Here is a 16,720-nt window from a genome sequence, read left to right as displayed (position 1 = left end):
TATTTAAATTATTTTTAGACGAAATGAAAAAGGGCAGGACTAAAACTGTTTAAGGATATTCGCAGCATCAGCTGCGCTGAAATAATAATTACTGGTTAGTCAGGATTATTAGAGGACTGTACTTCTCCTTATATATAAATAAGCTTTATTGTAAACGAATTAATAAAACAAATAGTTTCTAAAATAATGGAGTTAAAATAAAACATCTCTTTTTCCTTCACTACAAACAGACATTAAATCATGCCGCCTCCTGCTGTTCTGCTGTAAAACTCACCCGTTTAAAGCGGTTTGCGCTGTTAGATATTAAATGAAACGATGAGCAGAATTTTCTGTTTTGTCGGGTTCTACTTTAGAACCCCCTCCAGACTTTTCTGATAAAAGCTCATTTTATCCTGAACCTATAAAGTCCGCGCTCTTCAGCTTTCTCAACTCATTTTCCGCTCACGCACCGAACCTCCAGTACAGCTGATGAGACGCGTTTCTCTGGCTAAGGAGCTCATTTGAAGAAGAAAAAAAAAACAGATAAAGCTATATTTAAATTACAGCACCTGTCTGTTTTTGCATTATTTATAATTTTATTCTTAATTTAAACGTCACCCATTTTTGTAAAATAATAGCTGCAGCCCTAATGTGAACATTTTATAACATTGTCCTCCCATGTCCATTCGTTTTCAACTGCATGGAGTTGAAGAAGAAATGAGCTTTGCCGTTTTGGAGTAACTATCTAAAGTTGTCACATTATGGAAGTCTTCTTGCACTCTGTTAAACATATTAAAATGAATAATTAATAGACTAACAGACTGCAACAAGTCATACATTTGTTAATTAGTAGGCCCCTACAGTAAATTTTATATAATAGCCAACATAATATATAGTGTATATAGAACATATGTTATATAATGAATAAAATAAAATGTTATGGATAATACAATCTAAATAAAATTAATATTTTTTTTATTAACATATAGTGATATAGTAACATTAAAGTCACTATAAAATGCTAACCTTATTTTCAATAAATTGTGTGAAGTTTACAACTGTTGTGCCTCCTCTTACTAGTATGATTTTAAGCATGCCAAATAAGTATAATACGATAGCATATCGGCCCTAAAAATCGGCAGGTCACATCGGCCATCGGCTGACTCTGACCACTAATGATCGGTATCGGCATCGGCCTTAGAAAAACCCATATCGGTCGGTCTCTAATATAAATGTATTGAATATATTAATGACCACAAATCTAACAAGCAAATCTGACCAAGTAAAATCATTTTAAACCATTCAAATGTAATTTAATAAGCCGGTTTAGATTGTATTATTAGTATTATTATTATTATTATTATTATTATAACTTTGTAAAGAATGTACAGAACATTTATTTATGATATTTCTGGCACGTTATCTGACTCATGATATGAACAGTGATACATTAAATATGAGTCAACCTGGAAGTTATTTCTAAAGTAGTGTAGTGTAGGCTGAAGAGCTTTCTAGGAAATGGTGGTGTAATGTACAGCACAGCCTATATGTTTAGAAACAACAGTATAGTTGTAAAAATAACATCTTTTTTTTAACTGCAGCTAGTGATGTGTTTATTAGTCAGAACCGGTTTGTCAATGATCATCATCAAACTTAGATGTGTCAGAGCAGCAAAACAAAAAAAAGAAAAGAAAAAGAACATGACAGAGTAAAATGACTTCACCACTTGGAGAACTGCAGTTGTTTTGTAATGTTTATTATTATTATTATTATTATTATTATTATTATTATTATTATTATATTATTTAATCAGGTAAAATCCACACATGGGAGATCTGGCAAGGCCTGTTAGTAACAATTACACAATACAAATGACAAAACATCAACACAAAGACAATCTGGACTCAATTGACTTTACTATAGTCTTTAAACTGTTCAATGGTACAATGGCTGGAGTTTTTAAGTAAAGTTGTAAATGAGTTCTGAGTGCTCTTCTGTAAAATTTGGGTTTATCTGTAAAGACTGAAATTATTATGTGAATATTTTTTTTTGAGAATGGAAGTTGAAAGTAGATGAGAGTTGATTTTCACTCTTTAAGTGTAATTTTACTTCATTCAGGTTTAAATGTGTTCAGAGTTAGAGTTATTTGACAGAGATGAATATTTCTGTGTTAACTCCCACAAAAAAATACTGCCCAACTCCACAGAGATTTAATTCAACTCCACTCCAACTCTTTGCCTAGTCAGACTGTTGTAGGCTATGAGAGCAAATTACCATCTTCTATACTGTATATTATAACAAGGTGTTGCCAATGCACTGAGAACTACAATGCAGAATTAAAGTTCCCATGGAATGTAGAAACAATACAGTGGCAAGACATAAGCAGGAATGTTTTATCCTGTATTACAAACCAAAAACACAAGCTAACCTCCCTCGAATAGTAATTCCATAATAAAAAGTCTTTTCAGTGTTAGTGTAATAATTTAGGGAATTTAACAAATACAAAGGTGAGTTAAAAGGGAACTCAAGGTGTTAAATATTTAACTATTTTGGAAGTGTTGATTTAACTCCACAGAATGTGGAGCTATATAAACCCTGCGAAATAGTCGAAATCAACTTTGTGGGAGTTAATTTAACTCTTGACATTTTGCTGTGTGGATGATAGTGTTCAGTACGGATTATTGTCAATCATAATATCTAAACTAATATCTAATGCTTGATTTGTTTCTGTAGGCCACATGCTGGACATTCTGCGCATGCAGGGCCGAAATGGAGCTGTTGCTCTTCTGGACAGTCTGATGATCCACTACCCCAATCTGTATACACAGGTCACTGGCCGCAAGCCCAGCACTGAACCATCAGGCTTCAGCGGTGAGTAAAAAATCAACCAAGAAAATGGTAACAACCATTACACAGTAAAAAGTTTCCTGTACATTCACTACATAAAAATTAAAAGCAAAAAAGCTGCCAATAAAGACTAGTAAGAGAGAAAGATTACAACATATTACTGTATAATAAGAACAGTAATTAATTGTAAATGGTGTATATAGTATTATATGTACTTTAAATGTTTACTGTAAAAAGTACTGTAGAATGATTACTAATATATTACAATAAACGTATAGCTAGCCATACACTGTAAAGAATGTCACTGTAAATGAACTGTCAAATACTGTCAGCTTGTTCTGATGGCCGACAACACTGTGACCAGGCAGTCAACCATTTGACATCTAAAATATGACTGAATATCCAAGACAAAGTAGCCCTGGACACAACCATTATATAAATAAAGGATGTCAGGAAACAATATGAGAGATGTTGAACTTTTGTGTAACATGGTAGATCTTTTAGTGTGTTTCAGGTGTTCCATTTGAAGTAATATTTACTCAAAATATGGATTAAACTCTATACAAACATCGCAAACGTGATTTTTTGCTTCAATTTTATTGAGTAGATTCTATGTGTTACTTTTTAAAGCCTATAATTGGGTAACATTTAGGAAGCTATTGCATGTGGTAGATTTACTGAATATATTTTTGCTTGGTGTGTAGTCTTTTAACACAGCAGAAAATAGCATTGCTGTCTCGTCAGACAGGAGCTAACAGCACTGGGAACAGCATGACACGTTTGTTCCTGTGTTATTTGTGCAAATAACACATCAGAGTTATATGCTTTGCCCAGTAATTCAGAGCTAAGAAACAAATTGTTATAATTTGTCTATGGAACACCACCAACGAAGTACAATTAAGACAGGTAGATGTATGTTTAAAACAGTTCTGTTTGCACTAGTTACTTAGCTAGCTAGCTCTCTATTGTGTAAGCAGATGTGGGTAGTAAAAAATCCACCCCAGGGTTTTGTTCCAACTGATTGGAGCTGACTTTGTTCCAACTGACTGCTGCAGCTCAGCCAACAAAACCTCGAGGCGGATTTTTCCGTTCTGGACCTGGATTACCCACCTTTGTGTTTAAATAGGTTTACATAGGATCTTCTGTGAATTTTACGTTTTACAGAGGCTCTAAGACTAGGTCAGCGGCTGAACTTCACTCAGCAGGGCATTACACATGTTGTAAAGTAACACATGACATTACAAAGACTTATTAGTGTAAAAATGCATTTATTTTAAAACGTTTCTAACTGTTGTCCATCTCGCTGCCTCGCAGTGCAGTTAGCCAATCAGAGGCGATATGATTGCATGTATGAATATTCATGAGCAAGAATCAAAATTCTATTGTTCAGACGTTTGCTCAATGCTCATAAACTGCTGTTTGTTACACACACAAGGACATGCAGCAGTGCACAGACCCAACTTTTACATCAAAATGAAAAGGAATACAGATTAAAATAATATTGATTTTCTAAAAATTACCTGTGTCATTTTGCACAGGTTAGTTTTCTCTGCTGAGAAGTACAGAAGCACTGTGCCGCTAAAATAGCAATCCCCACACTGATGTCACTGTGGTTTATATCACGTTACACCCAAAACAATCCATGATTAACCAAGAGAATTAGTACACACCTTTTACGCACTTGAAGCTGCGCAAGGCATATTGTTTATCGTCTTTAGGACAGTGTGTGTCAAACACACACTGCCACGCCCTAAATCAAGCTGAGCAGCTCATTCTCTCTCTCTGTTCAGGATTAATAAAGTATTCAGAGCTGACGGAGTATCTGGTGCGGGCGGTGACAGGAATGCAGAAGGAGCTTCAGGAAGCCCGCGAGGAGGCCGCACAGTTACGCTCGCGCTGCTGCGGCCTGCAGGGGGAGCTGTCTCAGGCTGTGACCCAGGGGCAGGATAACACACGCCTCCACGCAGAAAACGCACGCTTGCGTACACATCTTGCAGGTAAAAAGACACAAACACAGGCCTCTGCCCACTGGCTGCTGGGTTATGATAGTAAAATAATATAATGGCTAAATTATGCAGTACAATCTATTTCATTGTTTAGTGTGTCAAAATCAATAGAGCAGTAGAACACTGCATAGCTGTGATGACTGAACCGCAACTAAATTACAGCAAGTATTTTATTATCTGTAACACATAACCTTCAGCGCTCTATTGCCTTCTTATACTGGGCTGCAGGAAGTGCTACTTACTGTACAAATCTATTTTCTCTCATTTGCCATTTGTTTTTCTTTTTAAATGTGGTTCAGGCCAATGAAACAAGGTGTGACTTGATTTTTATTATTAAAATGAAATACATGACAGTCAGTTACAACTCATGACTATTGCATGTGTGTTTGTGCAGGCCTGCACAGAGACCTGCTGCAGGTGAAGGATGAGAAATGTGATCTGTATGTGAGATACGCTGCAGCGGTAGAAGAGAAATCTGCAGTAAACATCCGATGCAGAGACTTTAACCTGCAGGTATGTGTTCGCAATTTATTAAAAGCTAAAGATGCACCGAAATGAGTTGTTTTGACCCAGTTAATTAAGCTATTGTTGTGTGAAAAAACTTTTAAATTGAATCATCTAGCTTTAACTCAGTTAATTCGAATAAACTTAAAATTGTATGTATTTACAACTTAACTGAGTCAAATCAAAATGTTGACTGAGTTAAGTTGAGCTTACAGTTTACAGTGTATGAGATTAATGTAAAAAAAAAAAAACAGATAAATACAAAAGACCATCACATTTACCTTCAGCAGTGCTATTCTAATTCACTGAAAAAAATATTTATTGGCTCTTTTTTTATTTATTGAAACTCACCATTTTGCTTTGACTCAGTTAAGCTGTAAATATAAAAAATGTAAGTTTTGTTCACACAACAATTGTTTAGCTCAACTGTTTTTTTTCTCAACCATTGTAGGCCTAAGAAATTAAGTTCCTTTAAATACATATATATATAGAGGTAACATATTTAACATATCTTTAAAAAACAGCCAATACTAACTGTAGCTTCAAACCAACATACTGTGACAACTAAGAACACAGAATAAAGGTGTCTTGTTCTTACAGTCTACAACATTGAGACCTGACACTCAACACATACGTTACACCACAGCACGTCTAGGATTAGGTAGCTTTGGGCAACAGAAAACACTTAACAAAGATGGTAAGTAAGTGAGAGGCCACACCCCATATGCAAATATATGGTGTCAGGAGCCTATAGGAAATATGTATTAACTGTATTAGTTATTCTGACTAAAACACAAAATCACTTTTCAGAGTTATTCATTTATTTTTAATAGTGCTATTCCAGTCATAAGTTACCTCAGCACTGCTACTCAAGTCACACATGGCCTTCATCGGATCCCTGATAGTTAGGATTGCGTGATAAACAACAGTAAATATTGGGGTAGTATTTTTTTTTTGTATTTCAAGTAATCTGAAATAGTTAAAGTGAAGCTCCAAGTACTGTGATGCATCTTTTACCATGTAGCTAATTTATTAGAGATCGGGGACACTCCATATTATCTTCTGTGTTCATAGAGAAACCTTGTAAAATAAAAAAATTCTCTTTTATTCTCTCTCTTTCTCCCTCTGTCTTTCTGTCCCTCTTTTTCTCCCTGTACGTATCTCCCAGCTGTATCAGTTACAGTGTGAGCTAAGGAAGGCTCAGACTGAGACGGATTTCCAGAGACAGCGTAGTCTGAGGACTGTTTCTCACACTGAAACGCAGCAGCTGCGGGAGGAGCTCACCATTCTGAGGAGGCAGCTGCTGGAGGCTGAGAAAATCACACCGGTGAGAAATCACAACAAAGCAGTGAGAAATAAAAACTTAAAATCAAGAGCAGGGCATTCAGAGGTAGTACTAATTATAGTGCTACACTAAGCATTGTGTTAAAGTGGCAGCAGCATGTCTGTGAGCATTGTATTGTTGTGAATTCAGAAAAGATAGCACCACTGGTTCCAGGACCTGTCAAACTACCTACTATCTGACATCATATGACCTCATACCATGACAACAGGCCTTCTGGACGTGTTACCGCTGGCCACAGTGCCTCAACATGCATATTTGCATTGCTGATGACACAGGGCCCTATCGTACACCCAGTGCAAGGTGCGTTGCAGTGCTCTTTGCTATTTGCTATTTTTAGGCCTTGGGCCCATGCTGTTAAAATAACATTGGAGTTAAGGAATAAATCTACACTGTTGGTAGTGGTCTGCAAGTGAGGTGTGTTCAGGTAAATTTCTGGCATATTTCTATTTTGGCGGCAGAAAACACAGGTGCACCACTGACTGAATTGAACCAAGACAACAGTCTATTCCTGTAGGTTTGCCATGCAGATGCGTAAACCTGACTTTTAACTCAACGGTAAAGAGAATAAAGAATAAAATAACATTGCTGTTCCCCTAAATGAGCTGCTGGCTTACCTTCACTGCTTGAACAAGCAGGTCAGTATCGTCTACTGAGATGCACAAAGCACTGCGTTGTTAAGATACGAATGTGCCAAAGTCAGAGCACACCTGCATCTTAAAGGGAATTGCAAGTGACACACTGATTGGTTAATTTCCCCTTACACCCAAAACACACCCAAGATTAATTAAGAGAATTATTACATGCCTTTTGCGTATTTGAGCCACGCAAGGCGTATTTTTCGTGTCCTCACAATACCAAATACACACCTTCAGGCCCTAAACCAAGCTGAGTGAAGCACAATTCCGGTGCGCTATAGATCACTAAAAAAGGGCCCATAATGTTGTTTCCTACAGTAGAAGCAGAAGGTAGCAGCCAAGTTTAAAATGACAGTTGCTGCCAAGATCTATTGTGTTGTTAATAACATCTTGTCCAAGAATGACATGCAATGACAACAAATAAAAAAAAATCCCACTAAAAACAACTAGGTGCTCTACAACTCCTCCCTACCAGCAGCAGATTAATGTTTTGTTTTTGAAGGAAGCCTCAGTTTTGGCAGCCGTCTTTTATTACTAACCCTTATGCTAGAAAACAGACAGCTGTATGACCCTCCTAATTGATTAAATACAGCAGTGTTTGGGTATATAGTTGTTTTGTTTTGGGGACGGGGGACTCAAAAACGTCCAGATTAAATGTGTTTATGTGTGTGTCTGTGTGTGTGTGTGTGTGTGTGTGTGTCTCAGGCATGTCAGGATATACTGGCGCAGGATCTAAAGGAGGCAAGAGACCGCAGATCTGAACTTGCCGAACAGCTGAGGAGACTTCACGAGGAAAACGAAGCACTAACAAGAGAGAGAGATGAAGTAAGGCTCACACAAACTCACCCTGATGTACATTAGCTCGGAGGAGATCATCTACACTCTGTGTGGAATTCGCATGACGTCACCTTAAACGTTTCAGGATGTAATATGCTGCAAAAATAGATCTTTAGATGTTTATTTGTTCAGTAGATGACGTCATTCTCTCGTGATAACAGCTTTGTTGTGACTAGCATCTGTGTAATCATTAACACAGAAATAATAACTCTGTCTCTCTCTCTTTTTCTGTCTCTCCAGCTGGTGGAGGAGAAGGATGTTTTGGCCCTGCAGGTTCAGAAGCTTTCTCTGGACTGTGAGATGTACCAGCAGAAAAGCACTGTTTTCCAGAGCCAGCTGGGCGAGCTGCAGGCTGAGCGAGACCGAGTAAGACACTCAGAATTTAAGCTTATTTTTGTCAATCAATCACTTAAAACATCTTCCTACATACTGGTACTTAAAATAAAGTCAGTTCGTCTACATTGGTTTGCTGTCTGTAGCATGCTTATTTACTTTTAGCATTGGCGCTACAAGGATAATATTGTGCAAGGTGCGTCGCAATGCTCATTGCCCCACCAACAGTTGTATTTTCATGCCTTGCACTTGCATCAGTTAAATAGCAACGGAGCGTGTGAATATGTCTACGCTGATGGGTGTGGAGGTCTGGAAATTAGGTTTGTTCTGGTACATTTCTGGCGCATTGATTTCTATTTCTTGACAACAGAAAACACAGGTGTGCCACTGTCTAAAAGCAACCTAGCCAACATTCAGATGTTGGATGTTCATTGCTATCTTATCATTAAACTGGCACGTGCCCAACACACACACACCCCTGTTTGTTACGCACACAAGGATGCTGGTCCCGTATATTACCTGCTCTCACACTTTCACAGTGTGAACGAGCCGGTCAGTTTTCTCTGCTGAGGTTTTTGTAAGCTACAGTTACAAAAGTTCACATCACAGTTTCGCACACCTTTCATTTCCTCTCACGTTCAGGGGCCTTAAAGTCTTAACTTGTACTCAGATTCATTTCCTCATTCCACGCTGTCTGTGTTTACTCAGGATTTGTGTCCTAACCAGACATTTCTCCTTTTCTCTGCTCACTGCAGTTAATGAGTTTAGCTAGATCAAACAGTGCTGCCGTGACTGGAAGCAAAAGTACCTGTTAGCATTACAGCAGTGGCACTGTGTGGTACTAGATTATTGTTTAACCCAGGGTGCGAATTATACAATGATAACTAGGGGGGTCAAGTATTTCTTCGGGGTGTAAATGAAAACCAATACAGCGCAGGCACTTCCTTACTTTATTGTCTACAGCAAGTGAAAAATAAATCCATTACATCAGCTAATGTAGCTCATACCACACAACAACCTTTATAGTCATGAATAATATATTGTACAGCAAAATCGATAACATTTTAATTATTTTTCTACAGGAAATCACAGGAATCATTTGTTATTTAATTCTAAATAAATAGAAAATAACAATGTAACTGAAAAGCCCAGGAACTACAACATTAAATGTTAAAGTGAGATGTAGGAATGCATTCATATAGCTTGGCTTATGCCTTTTAAAAAGCTTGAATATTGTCTTGTAATACACCAGTTTACTGTAAAACTACTCATCTGAGTAACTAATTAATCGCTAGGTGTTTTCACTGCAGCATAAGAAGCTTTTAGTTTCTTGTTTACATTTCCCTTCCACCTTAAAACACATTTCCATTTCACCTTAACAGCTTCCCTGCATTACAACAAATTTTCTCTATGTTTAAACACAGTTCCCTTTTTAGACTGCAGCAGATGATAAAGTGTTTAAAGAGTTTCACACATTTCTACTTAGGGTGTGCAACAGTCTGTATAAACCAGAACGAGGATTCCCATTTGAATCTTCTGTTCCACCTTAAAAGTCCGTGTGCCGCCACAACAGCATTTAAGGCGGAATGATAAATTAGCAGCGTTTAAGGTGGGATAGCAAATTCATGCGAGTTATTTATGTAAGGAAAAGTGTGTTTAAAGTTTATATTTAAGAAAGCTAAGTATATAGCAAGCTACTTACACGTGATGCTGTAGCTTGAGCTGCTTGCGTACCTTAACTTAGACGCAAGCCACGTGACCAATAGTGAGGCAGCAGGCAGGTACAGGAGAGGAACGCTCATTAACATGGAATGGTTTGATCCATTTTAGGGTTGCTTGAATTCGTATCACGATTTTCTTCCAGGCATAGATACTGTATTGTTTTTGTAGTATTTAGCATTATATGTAAGAAGTATATTTAAATGTTTTGACCCCCCCAAACTATTGTTTTTACCCCTTTAAGGAGGGTTAAAGTCTTAATTGGGGGGACCTGACCTCCCCAATACCCCTGTAATTCGCACCCTGGTTTAACCACTTTCTTTCCTTGCAATGCTGACGTGATAGCTCTCTTGTAGGTTCAAGTTGTTGGGGTTTAGTTGGTAGCATTACAAGGTAGGCGTTTCTAATAAAGTGTCCAGGGAGGGAAAGCAAGAGATAGGGGCTTTCTACTTAAGTGGCCAGTGAAATTAGGAAAATGTTTAAGATGCAGCTACTGGGACATGAATATTTCCTGTGGCTTATCTTTCAGTGTTTTCTTTATCAGATGATACGGATCACTGGGTCAGTGGGAGTCTGTTTTGCCTAGTTTGGGAGGAATTGAGCCTAAGGGAATATTTGTGCAAATAGAGGTAATGTTAACACGTATATGCACTGGTATGCATGACTTCGCAGTCCTCGCCACAGGGAAAACTCAACTTGTTTGTTTGCAGAACTGAAACTATGCACCAGGTCTGACACAACAGGTCTGTTTGTGTGGAAAGTACAGTGTTGAATGTTCCAGATAGAAGAGCGTGTGTGTGAAAGGTCCACCTGAGAAAAGGAAATAGAATACGCCAGAAGTGTCACTGATATGAATATAGTGTTTAGGCAAACAAAATGTGACAGACAAGTAAAAGCAGGAGTTAACACTCAGTATAAAACAGAGAGACTTGCGAAGTTGCCAGAAGCAAACAGACGGGAATTTTTCATTAAAACACTAACAGGCATGTGTAATCTAGAATTTACTATGACTAGGATGACTAGGAACATAGGAACTTTCCATGATTGGATGGAGACATGTTTATAATAAAATGACCAGTGTGTGGGAGTACTAAGTAATAGTTTTTATATATATATATATATATATATATATATATATATATATATATATATATATATATATATATATATATGTCAGTAAATGGAAAGTTAAATTAGTTTTTTTGTGTGTGTGTGTGTGTGTGTGTGTGTGTGTGTGTGTAGGCATATCTGGCCCGTGATGAAGCGCAGGCTCAGATTGCTTGTAGTTTGGCTGAGAAGGATACTCTGAGGGGACAACTGGTGGAACTGCAGGAGAAAGTCTTCACTCTGAGGGCTTTTAACACACCGGGGGAGTGCAACAAGAGCAGAGTAAGTGCTTGTGTTATTTATTCACATTTGTTCACATGTATACTTAAACATGTTGTACATGTAGCAGCCCTTTGCATTGAATAATAAGATGCAGAGAGTGTCTAACGGGTGCTTGTATTCATTTAGAGTCTTTAGATCCAGTGGCTGGACTTCAAGTATGTCTCACTGACAATGAGCACTGTGAACTATAATATATAATACAGAAACAAAATACACTTTACACATTAGTGCAAGTTACATGACTAACAACAATGTAGGATCAGAAACAAAAAAAACACTAAAACAAAAAAGATACATTTTCCTTCAGTCTTGCATACATTTGTGTAACATTAATATTTAGCATTTCAAAGTCTGGCTAAATTAAGCAAAATATAAGTGTTCAGTGTTCAGCCCCCTGCCAGGAAGACAGTGCGATAATTGCTTTAGCTAACTTTACTTAGAAACACGCTTCTGAGAGTGGGTGCTTTTCATTGCGGGGTGCAGATTTTGTTTAAAGTTGTTTTAAAATAATATCTGCTTTTTCTGCAGTATCATTTTAAGGGGAGACAAATCCATCTATTTTCTGATATTGATATATGCCATTTTTAGAACATTAAGAGTAATCCATAAATCAGTCACAAATGTGTAACTGCCATTCCTAATGTGTGCATGCTCAGTAACAACACTCAAAAGCTCTGGGCTGGTTTGTGTTCAGGAAAGACAGTATAGCTGGGAGAGCAGCCAAGGGTCCAGTAGTGAATGTCCCCCCTCCACCCCTCCGCCCCGTCCCAGACTGCGACGTATGCATGCTGTTCCACCTGCCAGCAGCAGCTTCCAAACCAGCAAGGTGTGTTTTGTAATGGCTAATACTGTTTATATTACAGTTTTTTTGTGCTTGCTTAGACCTAAAAACAATTAGCACAATTTAGGGAATTACTAACTCAAATAGCTTAATAGTCTTTCTTTTAATCTGGTACACTAAACTGTAAGCTTATTCTTTGCCTAAAATTAAAATAACAGTAGAAGAGACAAATTTAGCAAACTTAAAAAAATGTAATCTGGTGTACAGAGTTAATTGTAGAGTCTGCATAGAAGTCAGGTTTTAGAACATCCAAAATTTGAATTTATTTTGTGTGTTTTTTGTGCAGCAGCTCAGCGATGATGGCTTTAACAGTGTCCGCTCCAGTTTAGTAGAACCTCCTTGTTCAGAGTCTCTGCGTAGGAGAGAGAAGGACATAGATTTCAGTGACAACAGGTGAGTCTGACACCTTCATGAGGGATTCACAGATGAGCTTGAGCTTAATACATGCAAAGCTGGGGCTTATACATGCACAGTTGCTTAAGCTTAATTAAAATCAAATTAACCTTTTATCCTGCAAAGTTACAGGAGCTCCATACCTGCATAGATGAGCTTCCTCCCAGCATAGGAGCTATGACCGTTCATACCTTCACACCTTCACACCTTTCACTTGAAGTACTCAAATTTCCCCTTGCATAATTAGCATAGATTCATACCTGCACAGGTGAAGGAGATGGCTTGGGAATAGCCACACGTGTATAAGTTGTGAGGTCTGATGTTGTGAGTGAGGTTCAGCACTGCTTATGGCAATACAACATGAATTGAATTGGTAACAGAGTTTGAGTGTGGTCGGATAGTGGGAGCCAGGTAGATGAGACATTTCCATTTCCAATTACAGAATTTGCTTCTGGTGATACTCTATGATCATATCATAAAGCTCATAATGAGGGGAAATCCTTGAAACCACATTTAGAACAGATTACAATGTACAGATTTCTTTGCAGGAGGTCATAAACTGTTGTATTATTTATATGAGTTATTAAACTGAGTTCATGACCTGCTGCTTGTTGAAAAATCAGTCTCACTTACGACTAAGCAATGAACAGCTGGTATAAAAACGCTGTACAATAAACAGCCGGAAAATAATACACAGAGTTTGTGTTCACAGTTTATGTAATCTCTATGGTAAAGCTCAGACAAACAGAATTAGACATGAACACATGACTGAAGGTAACTGTGCCCACTGTTAAGTAAAGGCTAACATACTCTAAAGGCCCCCCACACACACACACACTGGGATGTAGGGTATACAAGAGTAGTCAAACCAAACCTTATTATTGCCCCAATATAACACATTCAAATATTGACTCGAAATCTCTCATAAAGCCTAAGACTTTTTCGTTTTGCATGTTTTTTTATTGTTTTTTTTTTTTTTGCAGTCAGGAGATGTCAGACGACTCATCTTTCTGTCTGCTGGACGTGGAGAGCGATTATGTGTTAATTTCTAAAGGTAAACACAATGTAATTAGTGCTTTAAAACAGTGTGTAGATTAGATATCAAACACTACACTCTAATTCTGATGTTCTTTAACCTATACTTAAATAAATACTCTGTTGTAAGATAAAAAAAAATAACATGAATTAAATTAAATTTCATTTATTGTTTTATTGAGTTGTAGTGGCCTAAAAATGGAAGTGTTGTTTCAACACACTTTCTACCACTGATTAACCCAGACTAAATATATTATATCAAACACTAAAATACAAAATTCATTTTATAATAACTTAATTATCTGTATTGGACAACTTAATCTGAATTCTGCCTCTTGGACATCTGGATTTTACTCCAGACACCAGTTTTAAGTATGTGATGGATGAGCTGTGTGATCAAAGTACTGAATAAAGTTGATCACACTTTTGAATATTAACATTGTTTGACTTTATTAAGGGAAGGTTGAGAAAATATATTATATGATGAAATCAACAAGATTAATAAATAAATTTATGGTAATGATAAAAACAAAACTTAAAATTGTTCTCCTTAATGATTTTTAAGACCGCTGAACAAGAAATATTGAATCGCACAAAAAACTATTGCAAACTAGTCACCTCAACTAACATTATTAAGTTTCTTTTTAAAAGTTGTTGTAATGAAATAATTTGTGTTGCAAAATTTACAAATTGTATTTGAATTCTAGTTGAGGCCAAGCCAACTACTGCACATGCTCAATTTTACTCTTTAGTTAAATAGGGTCTACTGAGCAATTATTCAGGGGTTTTAACCTGATGTTGGTCACACTATTTGCATATTGGGCACAGTTTGTAGTCATTCCCCACAGGCTGCCTTCTCTTGGAAGTCATAAATAAGTTATTTAATAACTGCCTGACCTCACAGTTAAAGGCATAAATAAGTTATTTAATTACTGCCTGACCTCACAGTTAAAGGCATAAATAAGTTATTTAATTACTGCCTGACCTCACAGTTAAAGGCTGTATCAGTGGTAGAAAGTTACTGTGTTTTGTGTTGCTAAGTGTATATTGGCTATATGTTGCCTGGGTCCAGCTGGTTGTATCTGCATTACAGCAATACTTATATGACTGGGAGTAGGATATATAAGTAATAATCATGAATTCTCAGTTGTTAATTTACATTAACAAAAATGTAGTGTTGTGCTCATTATGTGAGTTTGATTGATGTAAATAGATTTTTGTTTACCTAATGTAAAAATGTCTGTTAATAGTGACAGTTGTTAAGTTCATGCTATTTAAAAATGCTTTCTACTATAACTGACAAACTAATTCATTATACTTAAAATACTTTTTTTAATCAATGTAATTCTACAAGAAGTAACACAACTCAGAAAGTCTATTGCAAACTGTTTTGTGTTGATTTTTTTTGTTTGGAGCCCCAAGGCTTTTTTTTTTTTTTGAGTGTATTAAATCTTGTTGTAGTGTATCTAGATCTAGATTACTATGTCTAGATTTTCTATGCTAAACTTCTTTGTCTACCCAGTTATTAATGCTAGTCATATGAATATTTCCTAGATGAAAATGACCCGAAGTCTTTAGCGTCTTCACCCTCACCTTCTTCCTACTGCAAGGCCAGCCCCTCCTTCTCCAACCCCATTAAGAGGAGCCAGACTGAAAGGTACCAGTTTTAAAGGTTTTAACAGCAATGTTTAGCTAACAGTGAATGTATGCTTGTGGGAGCTTGCTTAGAAATTATAGCAGTCTCTAGTTTGCAATTTCCCAGAAGCATATTTCTTAATGGAACCCTTCACACTTTGTCATGCACTATTTTGTTTTTTGAGTAGAACAGCTTGGGAATGCCCATACCTGTATACTGTGGCTCACCCCTGGGAATAGGGGCGTGGCCACCATGACCTGGTAGTTCAGAAGCAATAAAGAAAGAGAGACGGAAAAAGGGTTAAAATGAACTCAAACATAGCTTTAGTGAAAATGCTGCTCTCCACCACACACAAAAACAAACGTGAAAATAAAGTGATCCCTCAGACTCGCTCAGGAGTGAGAGCTGAGGTGTCCTTTTAAATATGCCCTGTCTCAACTGGGCACAGAGAGTGTCAGTGTTCTGAGGGTTTATCTTTTGGTGATACTGAACACTGGCCAAAGTGTGCATGTCATTGCGAAAAGTCATTTTTCTAAGTATCAGAAATCACATTCACATTCAATGCATCTCTTGTTTTCCTGCAAATTGTTTTAGAAACTTTTTTTTTTTTAGAGTCTCCGAGGCTCCAGCTCCTCCGTTTCTGGTGCGTTCTCGGCACCAGGCTTTGCGCGTTACGGACCGTGCGCTTAGCTTTTCCTTCCAGGGTGAGGCGCTCCTGAGCCAGCTTCAGGTGATCGGGGGAAACAAGACAGGTGTGTTTGTGCACCAGGTCACAGAGGGGTCGTCTGCACACATCTCCGGCATCAGCCCTGGGGCGCAGATTCTGGAGGTACAGTCAATGTGTCATGCAAAACGCTTATATATACAAAATAGTAAGTGTAAGTTATTTTGAAGCATTTATATTTACATTTTTACATATTCATACAATAAAACAGCAATTTTTAAATCACATGTCAAAAAGTGAAAAATTAAGTTTTTTGTCTGCCGGTGGAGATGTTTATGTGTTTGTTTTCAAGCCATATAAAAAGTGAACATGAGCGTGTCTGCTGTAAAACCAGTGTGTGTCATATCCAGGGAATACTCAGGCAAACGCAGATGTGTAAAAAACACTTTATTATAAAAGGGGGTTACACAAAGAGTAGTCAAAACAAGCAAGGTTGTTACTGGTGAACAGGAGCCAACAGGGATTGACATACCAATAGTAAGATACAGACCAGTGTC

The 16,720-nt window shown here is 37.3% G+C and overlaps 1 protein-coding gene across 2 annotated transcripts in view; it reads left to right on the top strand.

Moving 5' to 3' along the window:
• card14 (caspase recruitment domain family, member 14) overlaps positions 1 to 16,720 on the top strand; it is a 28,580-nt gene that overhangs the window by 3,183 nt on the left and 8,677 nt on the right. The window contains exons 2-13 of one of the 2 annotated variants that reach the window (XM_007234405.4): positions 2,713 to 2,850; positions 4,617 to 4,823; positions 5,227 to 5,345; positions 6,505 to 6,663; positions 8,022 to 8,141; positions 8,394 to 8,519; positions 11,448 to 11,594; positions 12,289 to 12,420; positions 12,725 to 12,828; positions 13,812 to 13,882; positions 15,418 to 15,520; positions 16,112 to 16,328. In XM_007234405.4, coding sequence (XP_007234467.3) covers positions 2,713 to 2,850; positions 4,617 to 4,823; positions 5,227 to 5,345; positions 6,505 to 6,663; positions 8,022 to 8,141; positions 8,394 to 8,519; positions 11,448 to 11,594; positions 12,289 to 12,420; positions 12,725 to 12,828; positions 13,812 to 13,882; positions 15,418 to 15,520; positions 16,112 to 16,328 — 1,643 coding nt within the window. Of the gene's footprint in view, positions 1 to 2,712; positions 2,851 to 4,616; positions 4,824 to 5,226; positions 5,346 to 6,504; positions 6,664 to 8,021; positions 8,142 to 8,393; positions 8,520 to 11,447; positions 11,595 to 12,288; positions 12,421 to 12,721; positions 12,829 to 13,811; positions 13,883 to 15,417; positions 15,521 to 16,111; positions 16,329 to 16,720 lie in introns of both variants that reach the window. The other variant, XM_007234404.4, reaches the window with a different exon arrangement.

This window comes from Astyanax mexicanus, chromosome 5, assembly GCF_023375975.1.
Source record: "Astyanax mexicanus isolate ESR-SI-001 chromosome 5, AstMex3_surface, whole genome shotgun sequence".
NCBI lineage: Eukaryota > Metazoa > Chordata > Actinopteri > Characiformes > Acestrorhamphidae > Astyanax > Astyanax mexicanus.
This window is presented reverse-complemented; position numbering and strand designations above follow the sequence as displayed.